This window comes from Hoplias malabaricus, chromosome 9, assembly GCF_029633855.1.
Source record: "Hoplias malabaricus isolate fHopMal1 chromosome 9, fHopMal1.hap1, whole genome shotgun sequence".
Lineage (NCBI taxonomy): Eukaryota > Metazoa > Chordata > Actinopteri > Characiformes > Erythrinidae > Hoplias > Hoplias malabaricus.
The window spans coordinates 38,965,055-38,989,341 of record NC_089808.1 but is presented as its reverse complement, the minus strand read 5'-3'; the positions used below and the strand labels follow the sequence as shown (position 1 = coordinate 38,989,341).

At 44.3% G+C, this 24,287-nt stretch overlaps 2 protein-coding genes across 2 annotated transcripts in view; both read left to right on the top strand.

Moving 5' to 3' along the window:
• The first annotated feature begins 1,827 nt into the window (after positions 1-1,827).
• On the top strand, positions 1,828-7,699 carry tmub1 (transmembrane and ubiquitin-like domain containing 1). The gene is made up of 3 exons (XM_066681629.1): positions 1,828-1,948; positions 6,112-6,660; positions 6,830-7,699. Exons 2-3 carry the CDS (start codon positions 6,158-6,160, stop codon positions 7,179-7,181), a joined length of 855 nt encoding a protein of 284 aa, XP_066537726.1. The 5' UTR covers positions 1,828-1,948; positions 6,112-6,157; the 3' UTR covers positions 7,182-7,699.
• Positions 7,700-13,645: 5,946 nt separating this feature from the next.
• smarcd3a (SWI/SNF related, matrix associated, actin dependent regulator of chromatin, subfamily d, member 3a) overlaps positions 13,646-24,287 on the top strand; it is a 37,049-nt gene continuing 26,407 nt past the window's right edge. Inside the window, exons 1-2 of the mRNA XM_066681677.1 lie at positions 13,646-13,790; positions 24,077-24,264. Of these exons, the coding sequence (XP_066537774.1) occupies positions 13,779-13,790; positions 24,077-24,264 (200 nt within the window). The 5' untranslated portion in view covers positions 13,646-13,778. The remainder of the gene's footprint in view (positions 13,791-24,076; positions 24,265-24,287) is intronic.

The following is a 24,287-nucleotide window of genomic DNA, read 5'->3' as shown; positions in this document are numbered from 1 at the left end:
GAGTAGAAATGTAAACCTGCTCGACCCACTGCAAAGTAAATGACCTGCAGCGCCGTTATCATTACACCAACCAAGCTTTAATGCAGATGAATGTCTATAGCCAGTGATTATCAGAGGGGTGTGTTCTGTTCTGAGACACTGAGACATGCTTTCTCTCTTTGTGGAGAAAGGAGGATATCCCACTGGGTCCAGCTTCTCTCTTTTAACTATTGCAGGACCTTAAGAGCCCACTTGACAACAACACTCTCTTGTAATTAACAGATTGGATGGTTTGATGGATTGAAATCTTTAGTGTCCAAGACATCTGGGTATAAAAAGGGATCACAAATTGCGTTAAAGCTTCTGGCAAAATACAGTGTACCGCTAATAGATTGTGAACACATTCTTGTCCAATATTTCTTCTGAAATTAAAGTTATTAATGGGGAGGTGGTCCCCCATTTCTACAGCAACAATTCTGCTCTGGGATTATCACTCAAACTCACTCCATTGGATTTCCCCTTTATAACCTTCTAGTTTCCACATGGGACTAAGCAGGAGTGACCTAAGGGTGATGTTACTGCTGTTACCGGTGAGTCCCATTTCATTTCATGCTTTTCTCTGGAGATGATATAAACTATGACACCATTCTCAATTAATAAGTGCACTGTTAATTATAAATCAGTACAGTCCATGGAAACAAGTCTAAGTCTACAAAAAAAATCAGCTTTTTGTTGTTGTCACCTCATAAAAAGCAAGGTGTGTAATTTGATAATTAACTGCACTCTTATTAACCGATATACACACACACCTTTGAGGACCTATGGAGAGAGATTACTCTCAAAATACTTTACAAATGCGTATATGTTAATCCACAAAAGAAACACAACTCAAAAATATGTTTCACTAAATCTAAAACCCCGCGAGAGATAATGAACAAATTCATGTCACGGAAAACACGCGAGTGACTAGATTCACAAACGCAGATTCAGCAATTTACAAATACATTTTAAATTCGAAACTTTGACTTTACAAATATATGCAATGTAAATGTAAACAAATGTATTTATTTTTGCATAAAAAACCAAACACATGTATTTATGAATGTAACTGTATTTGTACAAACTGCAGACCGTGAGACACAGACGTTGTGAACGGTGAAACAGATTTGTGACTTTACATTTACGCATTTGTAAAGTATTTTGAGACTAATCTCTCTATAGAGGACCATCCATATAATTTGTGAATTATCCGCTACTTTAAAGTACACGTGTTGTTCACAGGCATTTCATTTAGCACACGATGTGAAGAACAATAGCATCCCCTGGTGGAGCAATCCCTAAATGTGAGTGAGTATGTGTAAGTGAATGAGACTCGCATGATTTTAATTAAAAAACTTTTTTTTTAAATCAGTAAAATATTATAAGGGGGAAATGCTATTAAGACCTCGTTAGTTATTCTGTAATGTGGAAAACGTGTTATGATGTGATAAATAAATAATTTGAGATGTTTATAACATAAAATTAATACTTTATTACAAAAAAACACAACAAAAAAAACGTTTTAAAAAAATGTACAAACCCAGTGTCCTTTTAGGGCTTCCGTAATACTGATTTGGAAAAATTAATAGGAAGAATTTATTGCTTTTTACCTGGCGTCATGTGGAGTACACAATATAAACAAGCAAGACAAGAACACAATTTTCCGAGAAATAAAAATAAACGTGGCTTAAATATAGTAAATGTATTCATCGTTATTTAATTGTCAAATAAAAGTAAATAACAGAATTAAGTTTGAAATCAATAGACTGAAAACTGGATCACACCGCAGGGACTCGTTAAACGAGTCTGAGGACTTTTATTTTGTATTTACGGGGCGCTGTTGGGCCGGCGGAGCTCGGTCTGTGTTGATGCGGAGAGTTTGGGCTCGAAGCCGAAATCATGGACCGTACTGCGAAGTAATGTGTCAACAGTAAGTTTGTGTCTCTCTACGGCGCGGCGGAACGGTGTTCCCCGGGTTCCCGTGGCTCGGGGGTGTGTGGTTATATCAGGGAAGTTTGTGCGCTGGAGATTAGAGAGCCGCAGCGGCGCTTGTCGCTAGCGTCTCCCTGAGCTCTTACTTTTACTCTCTTTATCTAGCTACATTTAACCGCCGTCTTCCATCCTCACCGTTCCCGGAGTTGAATCCCGAACTCCCGGTCCTAAAAACACGGACCTGCGGATCGGAATCAGCCGGGTTTCCGTAACGTTACAGCGCCGCCGTGGAGAGAGAAGCGCTGTCCCGAACTTTACTGCACTAAGTTACAGTAGGGAGCTGGTACACCATAAATCTACTGTCGCCAATTCCCTCGACAACAATAGGTCCGTTATATAATGGCTAGGTGTGTTACATGATTAAAATGAAGATTTAACTGGCCGATTACTAATTAGAAATTTTCTTTCCACCTTAAATCCCACAGATGTAAACCTGTGGTGTGTGTGCCTTTACTGGCAGCTGGTTTCCTCATAGCAGTGTTCCGTTCCACCTTAAATGAAGCAGCCGTTTACCTTTTACAGGTAGACGGGGGGATTAATTAGAATTTCCCATTCCACCTTAAACGGAGCAGAATTTTACAAGTAGCTGGATTCTTGTCAGAACTTTCCATTCCACCTTAACTTAAGCATCTTGTTACCTTTTATATGTAGCAGTGACTTAATTAGTATTTCCCATTCCACCTTAAATGGAACAGCTGTTTACATTTTACTGGTAGATGGGTTCTTGTTATCTTCCATTCCACCTTAAATGGAGCAACACTCTTTTACAGTTAGCTGAGCTCTTATTAGGTTTTCAAATTCTACCTTAAATTGAACAGTATTTTACAGGCAGCTGAATTCGAATCAAACAATTCCGCTTCACCTTAAATGGAGAAGCCGTTTACTTTTTACAGGTAGCTGGGAACTTTCTAGAACAGCTGTTGACATTTTACTGGTAGCTGGGTTCTTTTTCTATTTGCCATTCCACCTTAAATGGAACAGCTGTTGACATTTTGCTGGTAGCGGGGTTCTTATATTTCCCCATTACACCTTAAAAGTAGCAGTAGTTTACATTGAAGATTGAAGAGGGTTATTATCATTTCCATTTGCTCTATAAACATTAAAAATGCAGCTGTATTTTTAGAGGTAGTATTTATTCAATTAGAAATATTTGCTAATACCGCCTTAAATACCGCAGTTGTAATTATGCATTAGCAGGGGTTCTATTTGTGATTGCTGTGTCACCTTAAATGTCCATTTTTAGCTGAGGCCTTTTTAGAATTTTTTGTTCCACATTAAATTAAGCAGGAGTTATTTTCTACAGGTAAAAGGCTGGCACCTTAATGCAACAACTGCACAATTTAAGGTGGAAAAGTAAACGAGAAGCCACACATTTCGTTTTTTATTTTGAACAGGTTAACGAAGAAAAAGTGAAAAGAAGCTTTATTTAACTGAAAATTATCGATAATATTTCATTTTAATTTTATAGGTAGGTGCCATTATGCAACTACAAACACTATTTAAGGTGGAACAAAATATTGAAGGTTGTCATATCTTGGTCCACGCTCTCTTCTGTGGCCTGCCTGCTAAAACCCTTTGCGTATTAAAGGGTTCTGAACAGGACTTGAGAACTCTGAACAGGGAGAACTCTGCTGTGAGATTTGATCTTTGTGGTATTTTGACTAAAGCAGATGTTCCATTAAAACCCAGAACTGTGTTCCCTGGTGGAGAAGGTGGAGAAAGACAGTTTCAAAGATAAACACTATGAATACAACAAATTCCATCCCTGTTTCACGTTGCAGCACTGAAACGGATCAGTCGGACCAGTCATCCTCTCGTCGTAATGAAACATGCAGATGTTCCAGTAATGGTGGTTGATGTCATTGTTGAGAATAACGAGAAGTAACATCACACTACACATCCCTGAGAGCTATATTTTCTGCAGTGTCGTCCACATCGTGTCTGGAGTGTTCCTAATGTGTTCTGACGTCCCTGAAACCAATCATATATAAACAAGCTAAGTGTGACCAGAAAAAGGCCTCAGCTTCTAGAAAAAAAAGTGAAACGCTGTGTGTGTAAAGGTTGCACCACACACTACGGTTATTCGTGTCACTTTAATGGATTAACCACAAACTATTTCTGCTGACCCAGATCTAGACCTGGAGCTTTCAATCCAGTGGAAAAACAAGGCCGTAATGCCTGCTTTCTCAGACTTTTTTCCAGTTTGGGCATTGCTGTGGTAGGTCTTAAAACCTACCTTTTTTATTTTAACACTCATCTGTTGCAAGGCTCAAGAAAATACTTGCTTCATCTTTTTAAAAGACAGCTGCAGCACTTCAAAGTTCCCAGTCATCATTAGTGAATATAATATACCTTTTTTTAGGGCAGAATTTAACTTCAGAACTGTTATGAAGCATGTCTGCAGCCATTTTGTTTTACAGCTCTCTGTGGGGGAATTGGTAAAAGCATTTCAGACGTCTGGTTCCTGTCACCACCAGTGTGAATCATTCTGAATCTCTAAGTTACTCTGGAACCAAGCATTTCTCAGCATTACACCAAGCATTACATCAGACCACGCTGTATTCAGCCACAGCGATGCCCCACACTGATGACGTATTCTTGGTTCCCCTCTGAACTTGTAGAAATCTGGGCCAGTTCAAGAACCAAGGTTCCAAGACTCAGGAACGGAAGCGGTTTAAGAACTAGAGTTCTTTTGGTGGAAAAGTGCTATCAGAATGTCTTTGCTTTTGTTGTCTCATAGCCATAAATCATACCTCTGTTTTATTTACACCTTTCAAAGCCACTGTCGACCAGTTTAAACATTTATAAAAATGGCCATGTAATAAGCATTTAAACATGTTATATTCAGCATGTATTTATTCAGAAGTGCAGTTTAATAGTGTGTAACGGCTCCAAAAAAATCCATATCGTCTTCCTGCTCTGAACTTCAAGGGAGGGTCAGACTGCAGAAAGACATTGGCATTAACACGGCAATATAAACAATGCTTCGTCAGTACCGGAGTGATGCTGCTTGCAGGAACCTCTGTAAAAAAGCCCATCTGGGAATGGACGGTGAGAGGAGGCTAAAGACGAAACTCTGTGTGATCTGTGGAACACACACGGTACCCCAGTGATATTGTGGATCAGACGAGTTAAATAGGTAATGCAAAGGAAGATTTCAGCTGGATTCTTCTTTAAGAAGTTGCTTGATCTTTTGGAACAAATCCGATTTCATAGCCCTTAGTAATGGCCAGCAAACTTTGAGAGACAGTTTAACGCAAGGAAGAACGCTCCAGACAGTGGCACATATAAAAGATGCGGTTGCTGCACTGAGCTGTCACTCAAAAGCTTAATAGACATTGGGAATGCACCTCTGAAAATCCCTCCCATGTGAGAGGTTTGTGCCAGAACAGAGGAAAAGTCCAGCAGAGATGGCAATGTCATCAGAAACCCAAGGTGTGGTAAAAGCAGCTTTACGCCAGTCCTTCACAGGGCCACACACACAGTCACACAATCACTCACACCTACGGACACTTTGGAGTCACCAATCCACCTACCAACGTGTGTTTTTGGACTGTGGGAGGAAACCGGAGCACCCGGAGGAAACCCACGCAGACACAGGGAGAACACGCCACACTCCTCACAGACAGTCACCCGGAGGAAACCCACGCAGACCCAGGGAGAACACGCCAACTCCTCACAGACAGTCACCTGGACTGGGAATCGAGCCCACAACCTCCAGGTCCCTGGAGCTGTGTGACTGTGACACAACCTGCTGCGCCACCGTGCCGCCCTGTTTTGGCATTTTCATCCAGCTAATCATCCAAGTAGCAAGTACTTCCCGAGATGTGGAATCATGGTTGAGATCACTGATATGAGAAGTGATACTGTTGTGTGTGTGCATGATAACACCGTCACCCGCCACACGGCAGACTAGGGTTTGATTCCCAGCACATGTAGGAAACACCACACACTTTCAGAGAGATCCCTTGGGCCACACTCTTAACAGTGCATTAGCTTACCTCTGTACCATGATTAAAATAGTAAGAGTCTCTCTTTATTTGAGCATCTGCTCAATGCTTAAGTATTAATGTGAGTTCTGTTCTCTTTTCTTTCCTGAAGGTGCCTAGTTTGACGTTGCCTTAATCCCAGGACACGGTGGTCCAGGATGGCTCTGATCGAGGGCGTGGGTGATGAGGTCACTCTGCTCTTCGGAGTGGTGTTCCTGGTGCTGGTCCTGGTTCTGGCCTGGGCCTCCACTCACACCGCCGAGCCTCCAGAGCACCTCCTCTCGTCCAGCCCGGCGTCCACTGCCCCCTCCTCAGAGCCCGAGAGCCAGGAACCCCTTCCATCCGGAGACATCGGCTCTCCGTCCCACCAGGAAGACGGTAAAGCCGAGGCGGAGAGAGGAGCCGAGGGGCACGGCTCTGAGGAAGGAGGCGGAGGAGGAGACGGAAGTCTGCTGGGGGATGGTTTGAGACATAGACAGAGAGCAGGTCCCTCACTCGCCACTCAGTCACCAGCCAGTGCCTCAAGCCCCACGCAGCCCAACGCCACAGAGGACGAGCCCAGCAACACAGCGAGGAACATGGTGTTGAGGCTCAAGTTTCTCAATGACACAGAGAGGATAGCGCAGGTTAACCCAGAGGACACCATCGGATACATTAAAAGGTAGTAATACCAGATCTTCTGTGTATTTAAACATAATTTTAAATAACTTTTGTTTCAATAGCTTCTTTATTTTCTTCTTCTCTTGATGTATTTCCTTGCTCTGTTTTTGGTGTATATATATATATATATGTGTGTGTGTGTGTGTGTGTGTGTGTTATCCTAAATGCAGGACCTACTTTGCGGGTCAGGAGCACCAGGTGCGTCTGATCTACCAGGGCCAGCTGCTGCAGGATGACGCCCAGACGCTGTCTTCCCTGAACCTGTCAGATAACTGCGTCTTGCACTGCCACATCTCTCAGCACGCCACCCGGGCCGTGCCCGCCGGAGCTCGCGCCGCTGACCAGGTTCACGTGGCTCTGAACGTGGGCAGCCTTATGATGCCGCTCTTTGTGCTCATGCTGTCTGTGCTGTGGTACTTCCAGTTCCAGTACCGCCAGTTCTTCACTGCACCAGCCACTGCCTCGCTCGTGGGCATCACCATTTTCTTCAGTTTCGTCGCATTTGGGGTGTACCGCCGCTGATGGGTATCTTCACTCGACATACAGGAAAAAAACACACGCAAACACACACAAATGTTGCACTCGCAAACATCGGAAGTGTCCGTTGCTTCTGGGAATCTCTGGACTCTCTCTAGGTTTGTTCCGAAGGTTGATATTTCAGAAAGTAATCTCTGAGATCAGTTTTTTTTTTTTTGTCCTTTTTTCTTCACTGTTGTCATTTTCATCTGCACCAAGTTCATGCTTGTGTCACAGACAGAAATGTGCTACATATTTAATTTTTAAACAATTTTTTTATGTAGAAAACGCTCATTGTGCCTATCCTAAAATTTCTCTCATCTTTGGGTTTTGAAAGCCGCTGGAGTGTTGTCGGCGCTTGTTTATAAAAGGGGTCTGTCTGATGGTCGCATGACTGTCCAAGCCTCGGGCAGGTAAATCTGTCTGTCTGTATCTGTCTATCTCGCACTGTTACAGACCGGAGAGGACAGCGCTGATGACGTGCGTTGGGACTATTGAAGTACTTTTGAAACAAAGAAATAATCTATTAAATCATTCTTTTATTTATCATCGACTGATGTCATTTCTGGGCTGATTCACTGGTTGTTCCGATTCTGTTGTGTCATGGTTGAATGTAGATTACTGCAGTGAGGCTGTACAGAGCCTGAGAGTAAGTAAAGGTTAGATTAAGGTTCGTTTTGAATACGTTTTGCTGCATTTCTATGCCACGTGGGTAAATGCAAAAACTAGGAAGGTCAAGATTAATTGTAGTGCATCTTTTACACACAGTGGCAGGTGCTTTACAAAGAGAAAGTACAGACACAGGATACATTTTAAATATTTTATAGATGGAGAATAAACAAATATAAAGACATTATACAAAATAAAAGTATGCTGTAGTACACTATTAGGTGCCAGTCAGATAAATGAAACCTGACACATGAAGCATGTCCAATAGGAGAAGAGATAAAGGACATTCTTGCTGAGCAGGTCACGTTTGGCCAGTGTTATCCAGCTTAACTGATTGTTCCCCATGGGCCAAAATAAAGATTTCAGGTGCAATAACTTGAGACTATGGCATCAAAATAGGTTCTAAAGTTCTGAGAACCAAAAAAACAGAATCCATAACCAATAAATGTCATTTTGTAAGTGAGAAAACTGTCACTAATATCGAGAGTTATAAAAACAGCTTTGTAAACAGAATATTTCTGTATGTAATTGTCTGTTTTGAGTTTAATGGGCTGAGGGGGCGGGGCTTAACTTCAGCAGCCAATGACTGTCTAGATCCCCCCCCCCCCCCCCGCATCAAAAGTCAACAGCGAGAAACTTCTGGAAGCGAAAGCGAGTCTGAGAGAAGTGCAAATGAGAAAAGCCGTAATTAAAGGGAAAATGGATTCTTCAAGAATATTAAATAAAAAAATAGATGATTACAGTAATTCCTCGGTACTTCGCGGGTTTTTGCAAGGGGGCTTACGGCCGCTATGTCCAGGATATTGAGGGAAAATTTAGGAAAACTGAAAGATGAATAGCCAAAAGTATTTTTTTATTATATACATGTATTAGACTAAGCCTGTAGGTGACTAAATATATCATTTACAAGTATTTCTTACGTACAGTACATGTGTTGTTCATGTCCACATCCGAGTGAAATTTACTGACGCTAAAGCACAGCTTAGGAATGACTCTATTAAAGAAACTGGTGGGATATCACATGTAGTTCCAGCTGAAAATCATTATAGAACGACTGTTTAATGCAAAGGGAGGGTTGTTAACAGCACAGGGAGGGTTTTAAAAGTCCAAATACTCGTTAAATACATAAATATCTTTCCTCTACTTCGCGGAAAATCGTTTTCGAGGGTGGTCTAGGAACTAGTGATGGAAATTTCGGCTCTTTTTGGGGAGCCGGCTCTTTTGGCTCGGCTCTTCATAAAGAGCCGGCTCTTTCGGCTCCTAAATGGCTCTTTGTTTTACCACTTATTTCCACTGGTACAGAACAATATTACCTACATTTTACATGATTATATGGACAAAACATTGTTGTTCAATATTAAAAAATAATAAATAGTGTTGTAATGGCCAATTGTTTTATGGCTGTCTTGTAATAACTCACTGACTGCACTTACACATTCAATTGTATAAATAACTGGGTTTTTATATAAACACCTTAATAAAAAATCACTTGAAACATTCAACGGTGGTGATTAAAACAACCACAACTGTCAACAAACATTTAACTGATTTAACATTTTCTTCTTCTATTGTTTGGAAGGCAGATTGGAATTCAAGAAAACCAAGTGTCTCAGCTCGGAGGGGCTGATCCGGTTTCTTCTCTCTGTTAATACCTGCCCAGTTTTTGAAAAGTTTCTTTCAGAGGGAACTGATGTCGCTACAATACACAGTCGCCCTGCCATCACCTCGACTAGCCGTGGGTAAACTGAGGCCTTTGAATGCCACCAGCTCAGTGGGTCTTCTGTTCTTGGAATAAGAGTCTCCTCAAGATAAGAGCGTACTTCCAGCATTGCATCTACTGAGGGAACCCTTCTTGCAGTGTCCTCTGTGGCTCTTGCATCAAATAGAGTTTCCAAACAGCAGATGTCTGTTGCTCCACTTCTGCCCTTGCTCCTCCTTCTTCTTGGCCTTCTGGTTGGAAAATGCTAACTGAAGTGGATCTAGTTCCTGCTGCTGTTACTCTCCGCAGTGCCTCGTCATCATTAAAGGCCAGCGTTTTGAACCTTGGGTCCAGTACAGCAGCTTCAGAGAGAACAATGTTGTACTCCATTCTGTGAAACCTTCTGTCCATAGAGGTGCAGAGTGCAGCCACCATCTTAATGACACTCTCATTAGTTGCTTGTGTTTGGTGGTAGGCAGTTATTTTTTTACAGACCCCTGCACAGTAGAAGCATTTTGGAGGCAGTCACATAACTGAAAGAGAAACAAAAAAGGTAAAAACAATAATTGAGAAATTATACTTTGTTTTATTTAGTGATATCGAGAATTGTTCTGTTTATTTTTTTATTAGAAACTTATTCGGCTAGTATTATTACTAAATCTAATACAATCTGTTGCTACGTTTGTTGGTCTTGCATCTAGTGATTCCTTATGACACGGCTTATAACAATAATTTTACCAATATAGTGTGACATTCACATTTGTAATGTGCTTATTTTGATATTGCCAAGTTATTCCAGTTCAGTATTAAACATTTATGGAGCTGATCTCCACAGTGACTTGCTCGAAGGGTTCCAAAATGGTGCACATCTCTTGGACAAGTTCCCATTCTTCTTGTCTGGGTGCGTCAACTGGGGCACTCAAGAGGGCCAGGGTCGAGATGACAGCATCGTTGCTCTCCAGAAGTCGTCTCAGCGTATAAAAGGTTGAACTCCACCTTGTTATGCAGTCAAGTTTGAGTATTAGTTCAGGTGTTCAGGTTCAGGTTTAATGAAGTGACGGGAGGCACGGTGGCGCAGCAGGTAGTGTCGCAGTCACACAGCTCCAGGGACCTGGAGGCTGTGGGTTCAATTCCTGCTCCAGGTGACTGTCTGTGAGGAGTGTGGTGTGTTCTCCCTGTGTCTGCGTGGGTTTCCTCCGGATGCTCCAGTTTCCTCCCACAGTCCAAAAACACACGTTGGCAGGTGGATTGGTGTGACTCAAGTGTCCATGTGAGTGTGTCTGTGTTGCCCTGTGAAGGACTGGCGCCCCCTCCTGGGTGTATTCCCGCCTTGCGTCCAATGATTCCAGGTAGGCTCTGGACCCACCGCGACCCTGAATTGGATAAGGGGTTACAGATAATGGATGGATGCTTGTTGTTCTCTGATTGGTTGACAGGCCTTAGAAAAAGAATGGCTCGGTCTTAGACGGGTTCACTTACGAGAACCGGTTCGTTCTCGACCGACACATCACTACTAGGAACGCATCCCCTGCGAAAAATGAGGGATCAGCGTAAATAGAAATATTCTGTTTACAAACCTGTTTTTATAAGTCTCAGTATTAAGACACCGAATTCAAATGGCCAACAGAGGTCGCTCTCTGGCCTAGAGTGGCTAGTCAAATTGTGGGTGTGTCTGCTGAGAGTTTTTTTTTTCCCCACAAGGTCAGGGACCCCGCTCTGTTAGCTCGCTCAGGGTGCTCTTGGCTTTGGAGATCCAACTAGGTTTCTCAACTCAAGATTTTAAGTCTGAGCTTAGTCTTTTTTCAGGGGATTGGTGCAATGCACTCTGGCCTCAAAGGAGCAGAGAACTAGATAATTTCAGGTTGTCCAGTTTGCCTCACCCGCTCAAAAGAGCAGAACGCGTCAACAGTGGGTAGTCCTACTGGACCCGCCCACAGTGGGCGGAGCTTAGATCACACAAGTCAGAAAACTCTCCCAAATCACACTCAGAGAAAGAGAGAGATTGTTTTTCGGCCAGGTTTAATATGATAACACGTCCTATGAAATGACTAAAGTCCTCAAGGATGGTGAAGAAAAGCTGTAAGCTCTATTTCCCGCCTTTTTTTTTTTATTCACCGTGAATGAAGAGAATAGACATCTGAGGGCCTATTTAATGACAGTTTTCTCAATTATAAAGTGATATTTATTGGTAAAGTCTCAGAAATATAGAACCTTTTGACACCATATGAGTGTCCAATAAAGAGGCAAGGCAGGGAAGGGACATTCTTACTGCACATTTGGCTTAACTTCTCTAGATTTGACCACGTAAAAAGATTTAAAACCGCTGAGTCTACACTGAAGAAGCCCTCCAGTAGGAGTACGAATGCTGCTGTACGTATGAGGACGGCACCTAGTTTGTATATTACTTGTCTCTCTTCTGTGTAGAAGGAAGTTCGGTTCTTTTTTTCCTTGGTATATATTTTTATATTTAAATCTTTACAATTTGTTTCTCAAAGGTTTTTCAGTGACTCCTATTATGGAAAATCTTTTCAATAATAAGAGTCTGAGTGGTTTTTACTGTACTCCATTTTCCTCCCACAGGCCACATGCTGGTAGGTGAACTGGCTGTTCAGTGTCCACAGTTTTAGAGTTCACTGGGTGAGAGTGTGATGTCCTGAGATGGACTGCTGCTCTGTCCAGGGTGTATTCCTGTCCTGTGCCCAGTGATTCCACGTAGACCTCAGACCCACTGTTAATGAACAAGATGAAACAGTGACAAAATGAGTAAATGGTTTAATGTTAAGACACTATGACAAAGCATTTGCATATTCACAGCAGCATTGGGAGACAGACTACCTAATAATACGTTTAATTTGGGAAGTGGATCATCCTCAGCGCTGCAGTGACACTGACGTGGTGGTGGTGTGTGAGTGTGTGTTGTGCTGGTGTAGAGTGGATCAGACACAGCAGTGCTGCTGGAGTTTTTAAACCCCTCAGTGAGAGTAGTCCACCAACCAAAAACGTCCAGATGAGCTACTGTCTCTGACCTTACATCTAAACATTATAAAAGAACCTTTTAAAGATGATTTTAAAGTCCAGTTTTGTTCACTAAACAGAAAATTATGTTCTCTTCAACAGGAGAGGTGAATATTTCATTATAGATCTGAGTAAAATAAAACAAGCTCCTGGGCCCTGGAGGTTGTGGGTTCAAGTCCTGCTCCGGGTGACCGTCTGTAAGGAGTTTGGCGTGTTCTCATGTTGGTAGGTGGATTGGCGACTCAAAAGTGTCCATGGGTGTGTGTCGCCCTGTGAAGGATTGGCGCCCCCTCCAGGATGTGTTCCCACATTGCGCGATTCCGAGTATGAATGAATGATGGATTAGAACACGGTGTAATAACGCTCCCTAATTTAAGGTATGAATAACAGACAGTTTTTCTGACAGTGTACAAGGTGCTTCAACTAGAGAGAGGTGTGTCTGCTGTGTCTGATCCACTCGTGCCAGCGCAACACACGCTATCACCACCACGTCAGTGTCACTGCACCGCGCTGTGAGGTGGGTGGATGTAATGTAGTTAGTGATACGTCACCATCTTGGAGCACCTTGGAAAACAACCCAGTAAACATTTAGCCGTTGATTCAACGTTGAAATAACGTAATGACTGCCGTCTAATCAACGTTCTCTTAAGGTTGAAAATGAAAGTTGAAAAGACGTCCAAACACAGACATTGAAAAGACGACTATTAGACGTATTTTGGACGTCCATTGACGTTATTAATTGGTCCCGAAATAAATCACTTGTATAAAACGCGTTTTGGACGTCCACTGACGTTATCGATTGGTCACCACTTAACTAACTTATTAAGATGGATTTTGGACGTCCATTGACGTTTAAAATATGTCCTTGACGGACAGACTACTTTTAGACCTATTTTGAACGTCCAGGGACGCTCCTTGTTTACTGGGGAGTTCCCCTTTAAGGACAATGTAGTAGTGAACTTCGTAGGGACGTAGGGAACGATTTGGGATACTCTCTCTCTCTCTCTCTCTCTCTCTCTCTCTCTCTCTCTCTCTCTCTTTCATCAGCATCCCATCTCACGTCCATCTCCCCAGGGAGGAGGAGGAGGAGAGATAAGAGGGGGATAATCTCGTCTGAAGCGACGACGAAGTTATCTTTTGACGGACACACATTCACAGAGTGTGTGTGTGTGTGTGTTTGTTTTCCTCCCACCTCCTCCAGCTCTCATATATGCGGCGCAATGGAGAGAAAGGTAGGACCGCATCTCTCACGGCGCCATCAGATCTCTCTCTCTCTCTCTCTCTCTCTCTCTCTCTCTCTCTCTCTCTCTCTCTCTCATTTGATCCCCCGCTTATTTGTTACTCGTTGTGTTTGTAGCGGAGGCGTGGGTTTTCTCAGTCACCTGAGAGACACACAACAGTCATAGCCTGTGTTTACCCTCAGAGCCCCTCAGAGTTTAATCACCCGGGCTCTCGAAAGACCCCCCGGGCCTCCACTCGTTTATTTAAAAGGCAGCAAGTTGTAGAAAATGGCCCGGAGATGCGGGCCAAGTTTCCACAGCTTGTCAAACTTAGCTGAGGCGTTGGCGCCTCTCAAGTCTAACATTAGACGGCGTGTGTCGTTCAGGAGTTCATTGTTTACGCTCCAACAGCTGTTACAGATGTCGGTGTGCAGTAATGTGAGCTCCATCCCTTCAAATCTGGCCCACTTCTCCTCCAAAACCATGTAACAACAGGCGGATATTGGCTGCGTCCCCAATCGAACCATTCACCCTACGTAGTGTACATTCCACACCTGTAGACTCCCTATATAATGTGCTCATCTATTATAACTTTGTGTTATGTGTACTCCCTATATAGAGCCCTAATCCCTATGTAGCATGCACCCTCTAAATATTTCTCTACTGTTTAATATACTATGGTGTCATATGTATCACATGTTCTACTCTTGCTATAATGTGCTGTGCATTCCTTATATAGTGTCATGCTCTCGTTATAGTATGCAGTTTCTATATAGTGTGCACTCAGTAGTGCTTTATTCCTAAGTAGTATGCACACTCTATTTAGGGTCCCACACTCTGTATGGAGTGCACTTCCTACAGTGAATGCCTTCTCTGTATAGAGTCAAACTCTGTGTATAGTGTTCTGCTCCTGATTTGGTGTACATCATAGTGTTAAAATAGTGTGTGAACTCCGTGTTTTAAGGACACCTATATAGTGTGCACTCTCTCTATTGTGCATCGTACACGCTCTATTTATACTTTATATATAGTATGCACTCAATGTTATTTGCATTCTATATATTGTGCACTATCTATATACTACCCCAGTAAACAATTAGCTGTCGATTCAACGTTGAAATAACGTAATGACTGCCGTCTAATCAACGTTCTCTTAGGGTTGAAAATGGAAGTTGAAAAGACGTCCAAACACAGACATTGAAAAGACGACTATTAGACGTATTTTGGACGTCCATTGACGTTATTAATTGGTCCCGAAATAAATTACTTGTATAAAGCGCGTTTTGGACGTCCACTGACGTTATCGATTGGTCACCACTTAACTAACTTATTAAGATGGATTTTGGACGTCCATTGACGTTTAAAATATGTCCTTGACGGACAGACTACTTTTAGACCTATTTTGAACGTCCAGGGACGTTCCTTGTTTACTGTTTACACACTATTTCAGTATGCATTTGTTATATAGTGTGCACGTTTTATAGTATGCAGTGTAATGCACTCTCTATGTAGTGCACACTTTTTATATAGTGGGAAATCACATGGATTTAGGCAGGAATCACATGGATATGTGGCAAAGTTGGAGGATCTTCCTGCAATTTTTTTTTATATTTAAACAGGTTTCTCTCAGATGGATGATTGAAATGTTGGTTTATTTGTATTTGAAGAAGGGGCAGAACATGCACAGATCATTTTTATTGTTGTCGTTTACAGTTTACACAAATAAGAAACCAAATATTAAGTCAGTTCTTTTGGACAACTGACTCAAAAGAGGGGGTTTGTGTTTGAGAAACCTTGTCTGAGTGCAGTATTTCAGCCAGCACGTTAGCATCTATAAAGTGTACTACATAAGGAGTAGGGAGAAATTTGGGATTGAGCCATTGTTCAGCGAAGAAGCTGCAGTGTAGCAGGCCTCTCCACAAGGGGGCGTAATTAAACCCGCCATAAAGGCACAGGGACAATTACTATCCAGTTATGTCCTGCTGCTCTCTGTCTGACAGCAGAAATGCTTCAGTATGGCCTCGTGTGCCCTGTATTACTCTACGTTGTTTATTTTATAAACCATAATGAATAGAGACCACGTGTATGATCCTGCTCTACGTTACACACCCTGCCTTTGAAACTGTTCATGGGTAAAAGGTTGAAACTGAGGAAAACTCCACAAAAAGCTGCTTATTTACTCTTGGAAATGGTTGAACTCCTGTCTTTCTGAAAGCCTTGGCTGCCCCTCTAACACCCCCCTTTACTTAGATTGAATGGGACATTGCTACACCATAGTGTTGCTTTATGGGGGCCCTGGCAGGGGGGTTTTCTACAGGCGACTCACATTTGATGCTCATTCTAGTTGCAGCCGAACACTGGGACATTACCGTACCGTTTTATTGTTCTAAAAGCATATATGGTGTTGGAAATATGTGGAATTTTCTTTTTCAGAACTAGACATTTGAAGATTGCTGTGATTTGATGGCATTCAGCCGTATAAACAGTAATACAATACAGTAACATGATTGATGTTCAGTGATGAGTTCTGGATCACCAACACCACTCCAGACAACACCTAGCCCAGTGCTGGGGGGCTTTATAACCCTTTATATGACACTTAGCACTGGGAACGGTGACCTTAGCCTCATGAAGAAGTTTATTCTCTCTCCCTCTCCCTCTCTCTCTCCCTCTCTCCCTCTCTCTCTCTCTCTCTCTCCCCCTCTCTCTCTCCTTCTCTCTCTCTCCTTCTCTCTCTCTCCCTTTCTCTCTCTCTCTCTCTCTCTCTCTCTTTCTCTCCCTCTCTCTCTCTCCTTCTCTCTCTCTCCCTCTCCCCCTCTCTCTCTCCTTCTCTCTCTCTCCCTCTCTCTCTCTCCCTTTCTCTCTCTCTCTCTCTCTCTCTCTCTCTCTCTCTCTCTCTCTCTCTCTCTCTCTCTCTCTCTCTCTCTGGTTTGCCTGTATTTTAGGGTCCAATAATCTGCCTCCTAATCTCCGGCTAGGCATGTGGCCCTGAAACCCATCACTTCGCTTGTCTTCTTGTTTGTTTACGCTGTTGATTTCTGTGTATTATTTTTGTTGTACAGTAGCTTACACTCTTGGCAGTCGTGTAATCTGCACCTGGCCTAGTCAGAGCAGTCTTTACTTGTCTTCTGTTCACTCTAGACCTAAATGAATAATGTCAAAAGGTTATCAGCTAACAGTCTGTTACAACTTAATACCTCAACTCTCCACAAAAACTTTATCACATTACAGATGAAGAACAAGCTTTTTAGGAGGTGTTAGGAGTCTAGCCCAAGGACTCTAACTGCTGTAGCATGGTGAACTTACCCTAAACCTAGTCTCCTGTATACTGCCTCTACTCCTCTCTGGAGGCATTAGACGCCAATTTCATTTCATGTTATTTTAAGATTGTACAAGCACTGCTGTGTCTGATCCACTTGTACCAGTGCAACACATACTAACACATCACTCATCACGCCAGTGTGTCTGCAGCGCTGAGGGATCATCCAAACGATCCCTGCTCAGTGGGGGGGGGGGGGGGGGGGGGTCCTCTGGAGGTCCTGGCCTTTGAAGAGCGGGATGAAAGGGGTCAAACAAAGTATGCAGAGCAACAGATGAAATACAGTCTGTAATTGTAGCGATAAAACATGCACGTACATGGTCAGCATGGCTGAGAGAATGGGCAATGACGGTAGAAACAAGGTGGAATTCTTCTCTGGTTATGTCATGAAGTGTGTACCACCATTGCAAATAAGTGTATAGTTCCTGATTAAAGACAGAGTGTATTTGCTGCAAAGCACTGAATAGCACCTCCTTATGGTGCAGTTCCTAAACTGAGTGAGTGAGTGAATCAGGAGAAACCAGAACGAGGCTTTATTTGTGGGCCTCCAGGAGCCCCCTTTGTAGCCCCCCAAGACTGTCCCTACCCGAGACTACGAGAGAGGGAGCTACATAAAAAAAAGAGGGAGGGCAGGAGAGTGAGAGAGAGAGAGTGGAGCGGAGCAAGAGGCTCGACTTTAGCCACACACTGACATGCTTTGAGAGAGAGAGAGAGGAGTGCTCTCTTTCAGAGGAGAGGGGGAATGTGGCGAGTGTAGAGGGAGAGACGGACGGGGAGAGGGAGCTACTTCTACAGACAACAAAAGAGAGGGATTGGAGAGGGGTGAGACGAAGGGATTGACTGGACATGGCCATGGAGGATTCTGCCGGAGGAGCTCGGAAAGCCACCAAGAGTAAACTGTTTGAGTTTCTCGTCCATGGAGTGGTGAGTGTGTGTGTGTGTGTGTGTGTGCACGCGATGTATGGGCATGCAGAAACACTCTGAAGACAGTGGCGGAGTGCTGTTGTAAAGGACCAGGATGATGCTGATGGAAAAGTCTACATTGTAAAGTGGCAACATCACAAGAGGAGGAGTAGATGGAGGAGGTGGAAGAGACAGAGATGGGTCTGTTTCCATCGTTCAGTCATGTCTTCCACATTGTTTCAAATGATCTACCAGTGGAGTAAGCCACGTCCTGCTGATAAAATCACTTAAAACTATTAAAACGGTGAAGAAATCTGTTTACTCTTGTGATATTCTCCTGTGAAGTCTCTCAATGATTGATGTTAGGTAAACAGTCTAGATTTAAGGTGGTCTCAATTGATAAGAGATCATTTTTTAGCAGTGAGGAAAGGTAAGTCACCATGAAAAAGTTCAAGGGGAAAGTGAGTGGGGATCAGGACTAGTGGCACTTGATGGTACACACTTTACGAAGTCAGGAGAAGCTGTGTCTTTGATGGTGTTTGTCAGTTTGCTGCAGATCTGAGCCGTATTATTAGACTTTGCCAGTGAAGACTTGGATAACGCTCATGTAGCTCGTCTGCATGTGGGTGTATCCATGTTAATTATAAACCCATTCCGTCGAATGCAGATACATGTGGTCACAGACCCCCTAACGTGTTTCCATCAAACATCACACACAATATCACACAGGTTCTGGGAGGTTCTCAAGAGAATAGTGTTAGACCCCTAGACGTTTCTTAGAGTTTCGTATCTTATCAAGAGTAACGTGAAGGTAATAGATGTGTTGCTCCAAGGAGAAATTGGTGTAATTTAGGGCTGGACGATTCGGTTAAAAATTTATATCATGATACATTTCTTAGTTCCTGTCGATATGATATAATTCCGATATTGAAATGAACAATGAAAAAGACACAGAATAATTGCCAGAAAAAAACAAGAAACATGACGTCACTCACAAACATAAACCTCTTGGATTTGTCACTGTTAATACTTTTAAACTGACTTTAAAGATTTAATGAAGTATTGAAAGTGTGTTTAAGAATCATATCCTCGTTATTTAAAGTTTATTTTACGATATATATTGATATTGGGCGGCACGGTGGTGCAGCAGGTTAGTGTCGCAGTCACACAGCTTCAGGGACCTGGAGGTTGTGGGTTCGATTCCCGCTCCGGGTGACTGTCTGTGAGGAGTGTGGTGTGTTCTCCCTGTGTCTGCGTGGGTTTCCTCCGGGTGACTGTCTGTGAGGAGTGTGGTGTGTTCTCTCTGTTTCTGCGTGGGTTTCCTCCGGGTGACTGTCTGTGAGGAGTGTGGTGTGTTCTCCCTGTGTCTGCGTGGGTTTCCTCCAGGTGACTGTCTGTGAGGAGTGTGGTGTGTTCTCCCTGTGTCTGCGTGGGTTTCCTCCGAGTGACTGTCTGTGAGGAGTGTGGCGTGTTCTCCTTGTGTCTGCGTGGGTTTCCTCCGGGTGACTGTCTGTGAGGAGTGTGGCGTGTTCTCCCTGTGTCTGCGTGGGTGTCCTCCGGGTGACTGTCTGTGAGGAGTGTGGCGTGTTCTCCTTGTGTCTGTGTGGGTTTCCTCCGGGTGACTGTCTGTGAGGAGTGTGGCGTGTTCTCCCTGTGTCTGCGTGGGTTTCCTCCGAGTGACTGTCTGTGAGGAGTGTGGCGTGTTCTCTCTGTTTCTGCGTGGGTTTCCTCCGGGTGACTGTCTGTGAGGAGTGTGGTGTGTTCTCCCTGTGTCTGCGTGGGTTTCCTCCAGGTGACTGTCTGTGAGGAGTGTGGTGTGTTCTCCCTGTGTCTGCGTGGGTTTCCTCCGAGTGACTGTCTGTGAGGAGTGTGGCGTGTTCTCCTTGTGTCTGCGTGGGTTTCCTCCGGGTGACTGTCTGTGAGGAGTGTGGCGTGTTCTCCCTGTGTCTGCGTGGGTGTCCTCCGGGTGACTGTCTGTGAGGAGTGTGGCGTGTTCTCCTTGTGTCTGTGTGGGTTTCCTCCGGGTGACTGTCTGTGAGGAGTGTGGCGTGTTCTCCCTGTGTCTGCGTGGGTTTCCTCCGAGTGACTGTCTGTGAGGAGTGTGGCGTGTTCTCCTTGTGTCTGCGTGGGTTTCCTCCGGGTGACTGTCTGTGAGGAGTGTGGCGTGTTCTCCCTGTGTCTGCGTGGGTGTCCTCCGGGTGACTGTATGTGAGGAGTGTGGTGTGTTCTCCCTGTGTCTGTGTGGGTTTCCTCCGGGTGACTGTCTGTGAGGATTGTGGTGTGTTCTCCCTGTGTCTGCGTAGGTTTCCTCCGGGTGCTCCAGTTTCCTCCCACAGTCCAACAACACACGTTGGTAGGTGGATTGGCGACTCAAAAGTGTCTGTGAGTGAATGTGTGAGTGTGTGTTGCCCTGTGAAGGACTGGCGCCCCCTCCAGGGTGTGTTCCCGCCTTGCGCCCAATGATTCCAGGTAGGCTCTGGACCCACCGCGACCCTGAACTGGGTAAGGGTTACAGATAATGAATGAATGAATATTGATATTGAATTATTGTCTAGCTCTACTAGGGGTGGGACAAAGTATCACTTTGGTTATATGTTGTATAGCCTTCTTTTCTGATGTATTAGCCTCTGTTGCCAGATATCATTATTTTTATTGAAATGTGCAGGCGCTGTAAACAGACACCACCTCCAGTTTACTTTTCAAAGTCATTACGTCACGACTTAATACAGTGGCACTTGTCAAATGAATAGGGTAAACTTTCTGTGAAGAAAAAGAAAGAAAAAACTCAGACAGGCCTTGTTTTTTTGTTTTTTCTTTCAGTCGAAAGTCTGGGCACGCTTCAGCTTTTAAAACGATGATGTCACAAACGAAATCGACAAACGCTATGTGATTGAAAAGAGCCGAATTGCACACAGGCATCAAAACGAACATGCACAGCCCACTTAGACGCGGACAAGTTACAGTCAGGGTGTGATTGTGTGTGTGTGTGTGTGTGTTCGAGACATGAAGCGATAGAGTATCACAGAAATAATCATTATCGTTGGCAGCATATGGTGATATTACCATATCGTGAGATGCCCTGTGATTCTCACCCCTACACATCACATTTCCTGACCATAATCAGACGAATACCTGTTTATTTCTACAAATTGTCGCTGTCAGAACCATATCACATCATCATTTGAAAACTCCAGCTGTTGGTTTGTGTTGTGTCTAAATTCCTTGAGGAGCAGACCAATGGAAATAGTCCAAAATGACTTTAAATAAAACCTCCCGATGAACATTCAGACAGATGCTATCTCCTCCTGTAGTCATTTTAAAGACGTGAGGTTTGTTTTTTTTCCCCCAACAGAAGAGACATACATATTTCTCACTGTCATGGCATTTAGTTTTGTTGTGTTTTCTGGTGTTTTCCTCTGCCCTCCTGGTTCCGACGTTCTTGTGGCAAGGCAGAGGCCGTCTCGGCGTCCAGGCGGTAGCCCGCGGCCAGGAGCGAGAGAGCTTCTCTTCTTGAGGAGAGGTTTGTTTTCACCCTCCAGGCTCCTTCTCCACTGTTTAGTCTGCTCCTGGCGCAAACTTTTCCATGGAGAGAGTTCTCCCTGTTGAGATCCAGCTGATTGCACCAGTGCCAAATGAATCATCTCACGATCCCAACATTTCCATGTCCACATTCTGTTTACTTCCCTGTTGTGGAAGTCTAGACTCATCCCATTTGCTTTGTGAAGCGTGGTCACACAGAGGAGAAAAGTGTCCCGCTCGTGTGTGTTGTGTTGGGGCTGCGTGGCGCTGGCGGATTGGCCCTGTGCCACAGTTTGGAGGTGACTCTCTCAAAGGTTAGAGGTGTCTCTGCCTTCATTGTCCTTCAGTGAACTAATGAGTGCATGTTTAGCACCAGAGACTTCGGTCTTTCCAGTTACAGATCATCACAGGGCAGTGGCTTTTCAACAGTGTCCACAAGTGTGAGAGTGACTGTGATGTTCTGGGATGTGTTCCTGCCTGGTGCTCAGTGATTCCTTGTAGGCAACATACGTCTATTGAAGGTGGAAATATTATGGAAAACACGTTCAGAAGACGTTCAGAAAACACATAGACTCAGAAGTATACTCTGCAGCTGTAGGGGGAGCCCAGGAGCAAAAATACCAAGTCATACCTAGTGTTCTTTTAAAGCTGTCCTTTAAGTCTCGAGTCCCTAATTTTAAGAAAATCCTCAAACACTTGGAGGCATGGTGCAGTAAAGGCCTTTGGGCCATGAGCGTGCTTCCATTTGGGAAGTTTTTCCTGGTGTCCTGACCTTAGCCAGCTATGAAGCTGAAGAGCATCACTGAGGGCCTCTTCATCATTAGCTCTATTTCTGTAGCCAGCCCTCGGTGGAGGCCTGATGTTGTGATTGCCCGACCCAGCCTCCCTCTGTGCCCTGAACCTCCGCTGCGACCTTCAGAGCCCAGGAATTGGCAGAGAGTGGCGTCGCCTCCTCTTCCCGTGTCCCGCTGCGTCCACATGTTCACGTTGCGGTGCCTTACCACCCACAGGCCTCGGGATTGGACCATCCCTGGGTTCCCTGGGGTTTGGCCGACTTTAGGAAGGGTCGACCGGGTCGGGAGGGTCACGGCGCCATACGGGGGTGTCCTGCCGCTTTGGCAGTGCTGCTGCAAGATTTGGCTGCTTTTCCAGATTTTTTTTTTCTCTTCAGCTTCACCCTCACTGGCCAGAGAGTTTCTGTGACTTTGTGGCTGATTTGCTGTATGAGTCACCGCTGACCCATTCAACAAAAGGCTGGGCTTTGTGTGCCAGGTTGTCAGAAGAATGCAGCCATCAATGGCAGTTGTTTCACGCGCCTGAAAGACCTTCTATAAGGTCATCTTTGACAGTTGGGTCTCGTCGCAGAAGTGGCCACTGTCTCTCAACTGAAGAATAAGAGTTTTTCATTCTGTTGTGAAGTAAACTGCATTCTCCTTGAAAGCGCTGAGGAGTGAGTCGCAGAAATCTGAAAAATCATGGACTAGAGCAGGAGCCCTCAAACTACGGCTGCTGCTTTCATTCCTTCTGACTCTTTAACTATAGCAGCACTGCAGCTTGTCTGGCCACTGTACAATGGCCTCTGGTTACAATGGCATTTCACGTGAACCCAGTTCTTTTGGAGTTTTAGTGCCTGCGTCTTTCAGTGAAGAGCAGGTTTATCTCTGAAAAGTTGGAGGACCCCTGGACTTTAAACCACTGTTTCAAGCCTCATAGTATTTTTCAGATCACGAGGGTCTACTGCTCCACAACTCAAAGCTGGGGGGATTTATACCCCTCTAGCTGAAGGCACAGGGCACGGTGACCTTAAGCCCATATTGGAGACATTTGGCCCAATATCAAACAGGTTGTGTACTTTCTGTAGATGGGTTTTGTGACATCACAACCACAGCCCAACGTGAACTAGACCTGGACCTTCATTTACACAGTTTTTAATAATGCCTTGAAGAGTTCTAGTTAAATACATGTGCTTTACACAGCCACTACCACCAGTGTAACTCTCACCAGCTCAGGGTTAAACATGCGAGTGAGTGTGAGACTGAAAGCAGTGTCTGCTGTGTGTCTGAGTCTGACTCTCCTTTAGTTTGAGCTCTGATCTCACTCAGCTCTTGTTGCAGCTGTCGTCTCTGAACTGACAGACACAGGTGAACACGCTTTGGCCCAGAACAGCTCAGCAGAGGAAGGGCAACACATTACTCTGGGCTCTACAGCTCCCTCAGGACTCCAGGACTGTACACGTTATATCTGTGGCAGTGACCAGGCTTAAGTTCTTACAGTTCAATCTGCACTCAGTCTTGAATCACTGTCACTACTGGTGTGTGTAATTTATAAAACATAGAAACCGGGACCAAATCCACTCGGATTAGAACTATAGAGCTGTGTAGCATTACTTTATACAGAGTTATGAATGCAGTGAAATAATTAAAATATAGATTTGATCACAAAACTGTGGCATATTAAAGATCCTGCTTCATTCTGCACAGATCTCTAAATCACTTCCAATAATGATTTAAAGAAATACATACCAATGCCAACACAGTTCTTAATGTCTTCCTCACAGCGTCCAGGCATGACTTCAGGGGCCCGGATGCCCCACCAAGGTGCCCCTATGGGCCCCCCAGGTCCCCCATATGGAGGAACTTCCCCAATCCGGCCAGGGATGCCTAACCCCACGATGGACCCCAACCGGAAACGGCCCATACCCACCCCGCCCAACCAGGCCCCTCCCGTCCAGAACCGGCCCCGAAAGTGAGTATCACCTTCCGCACACT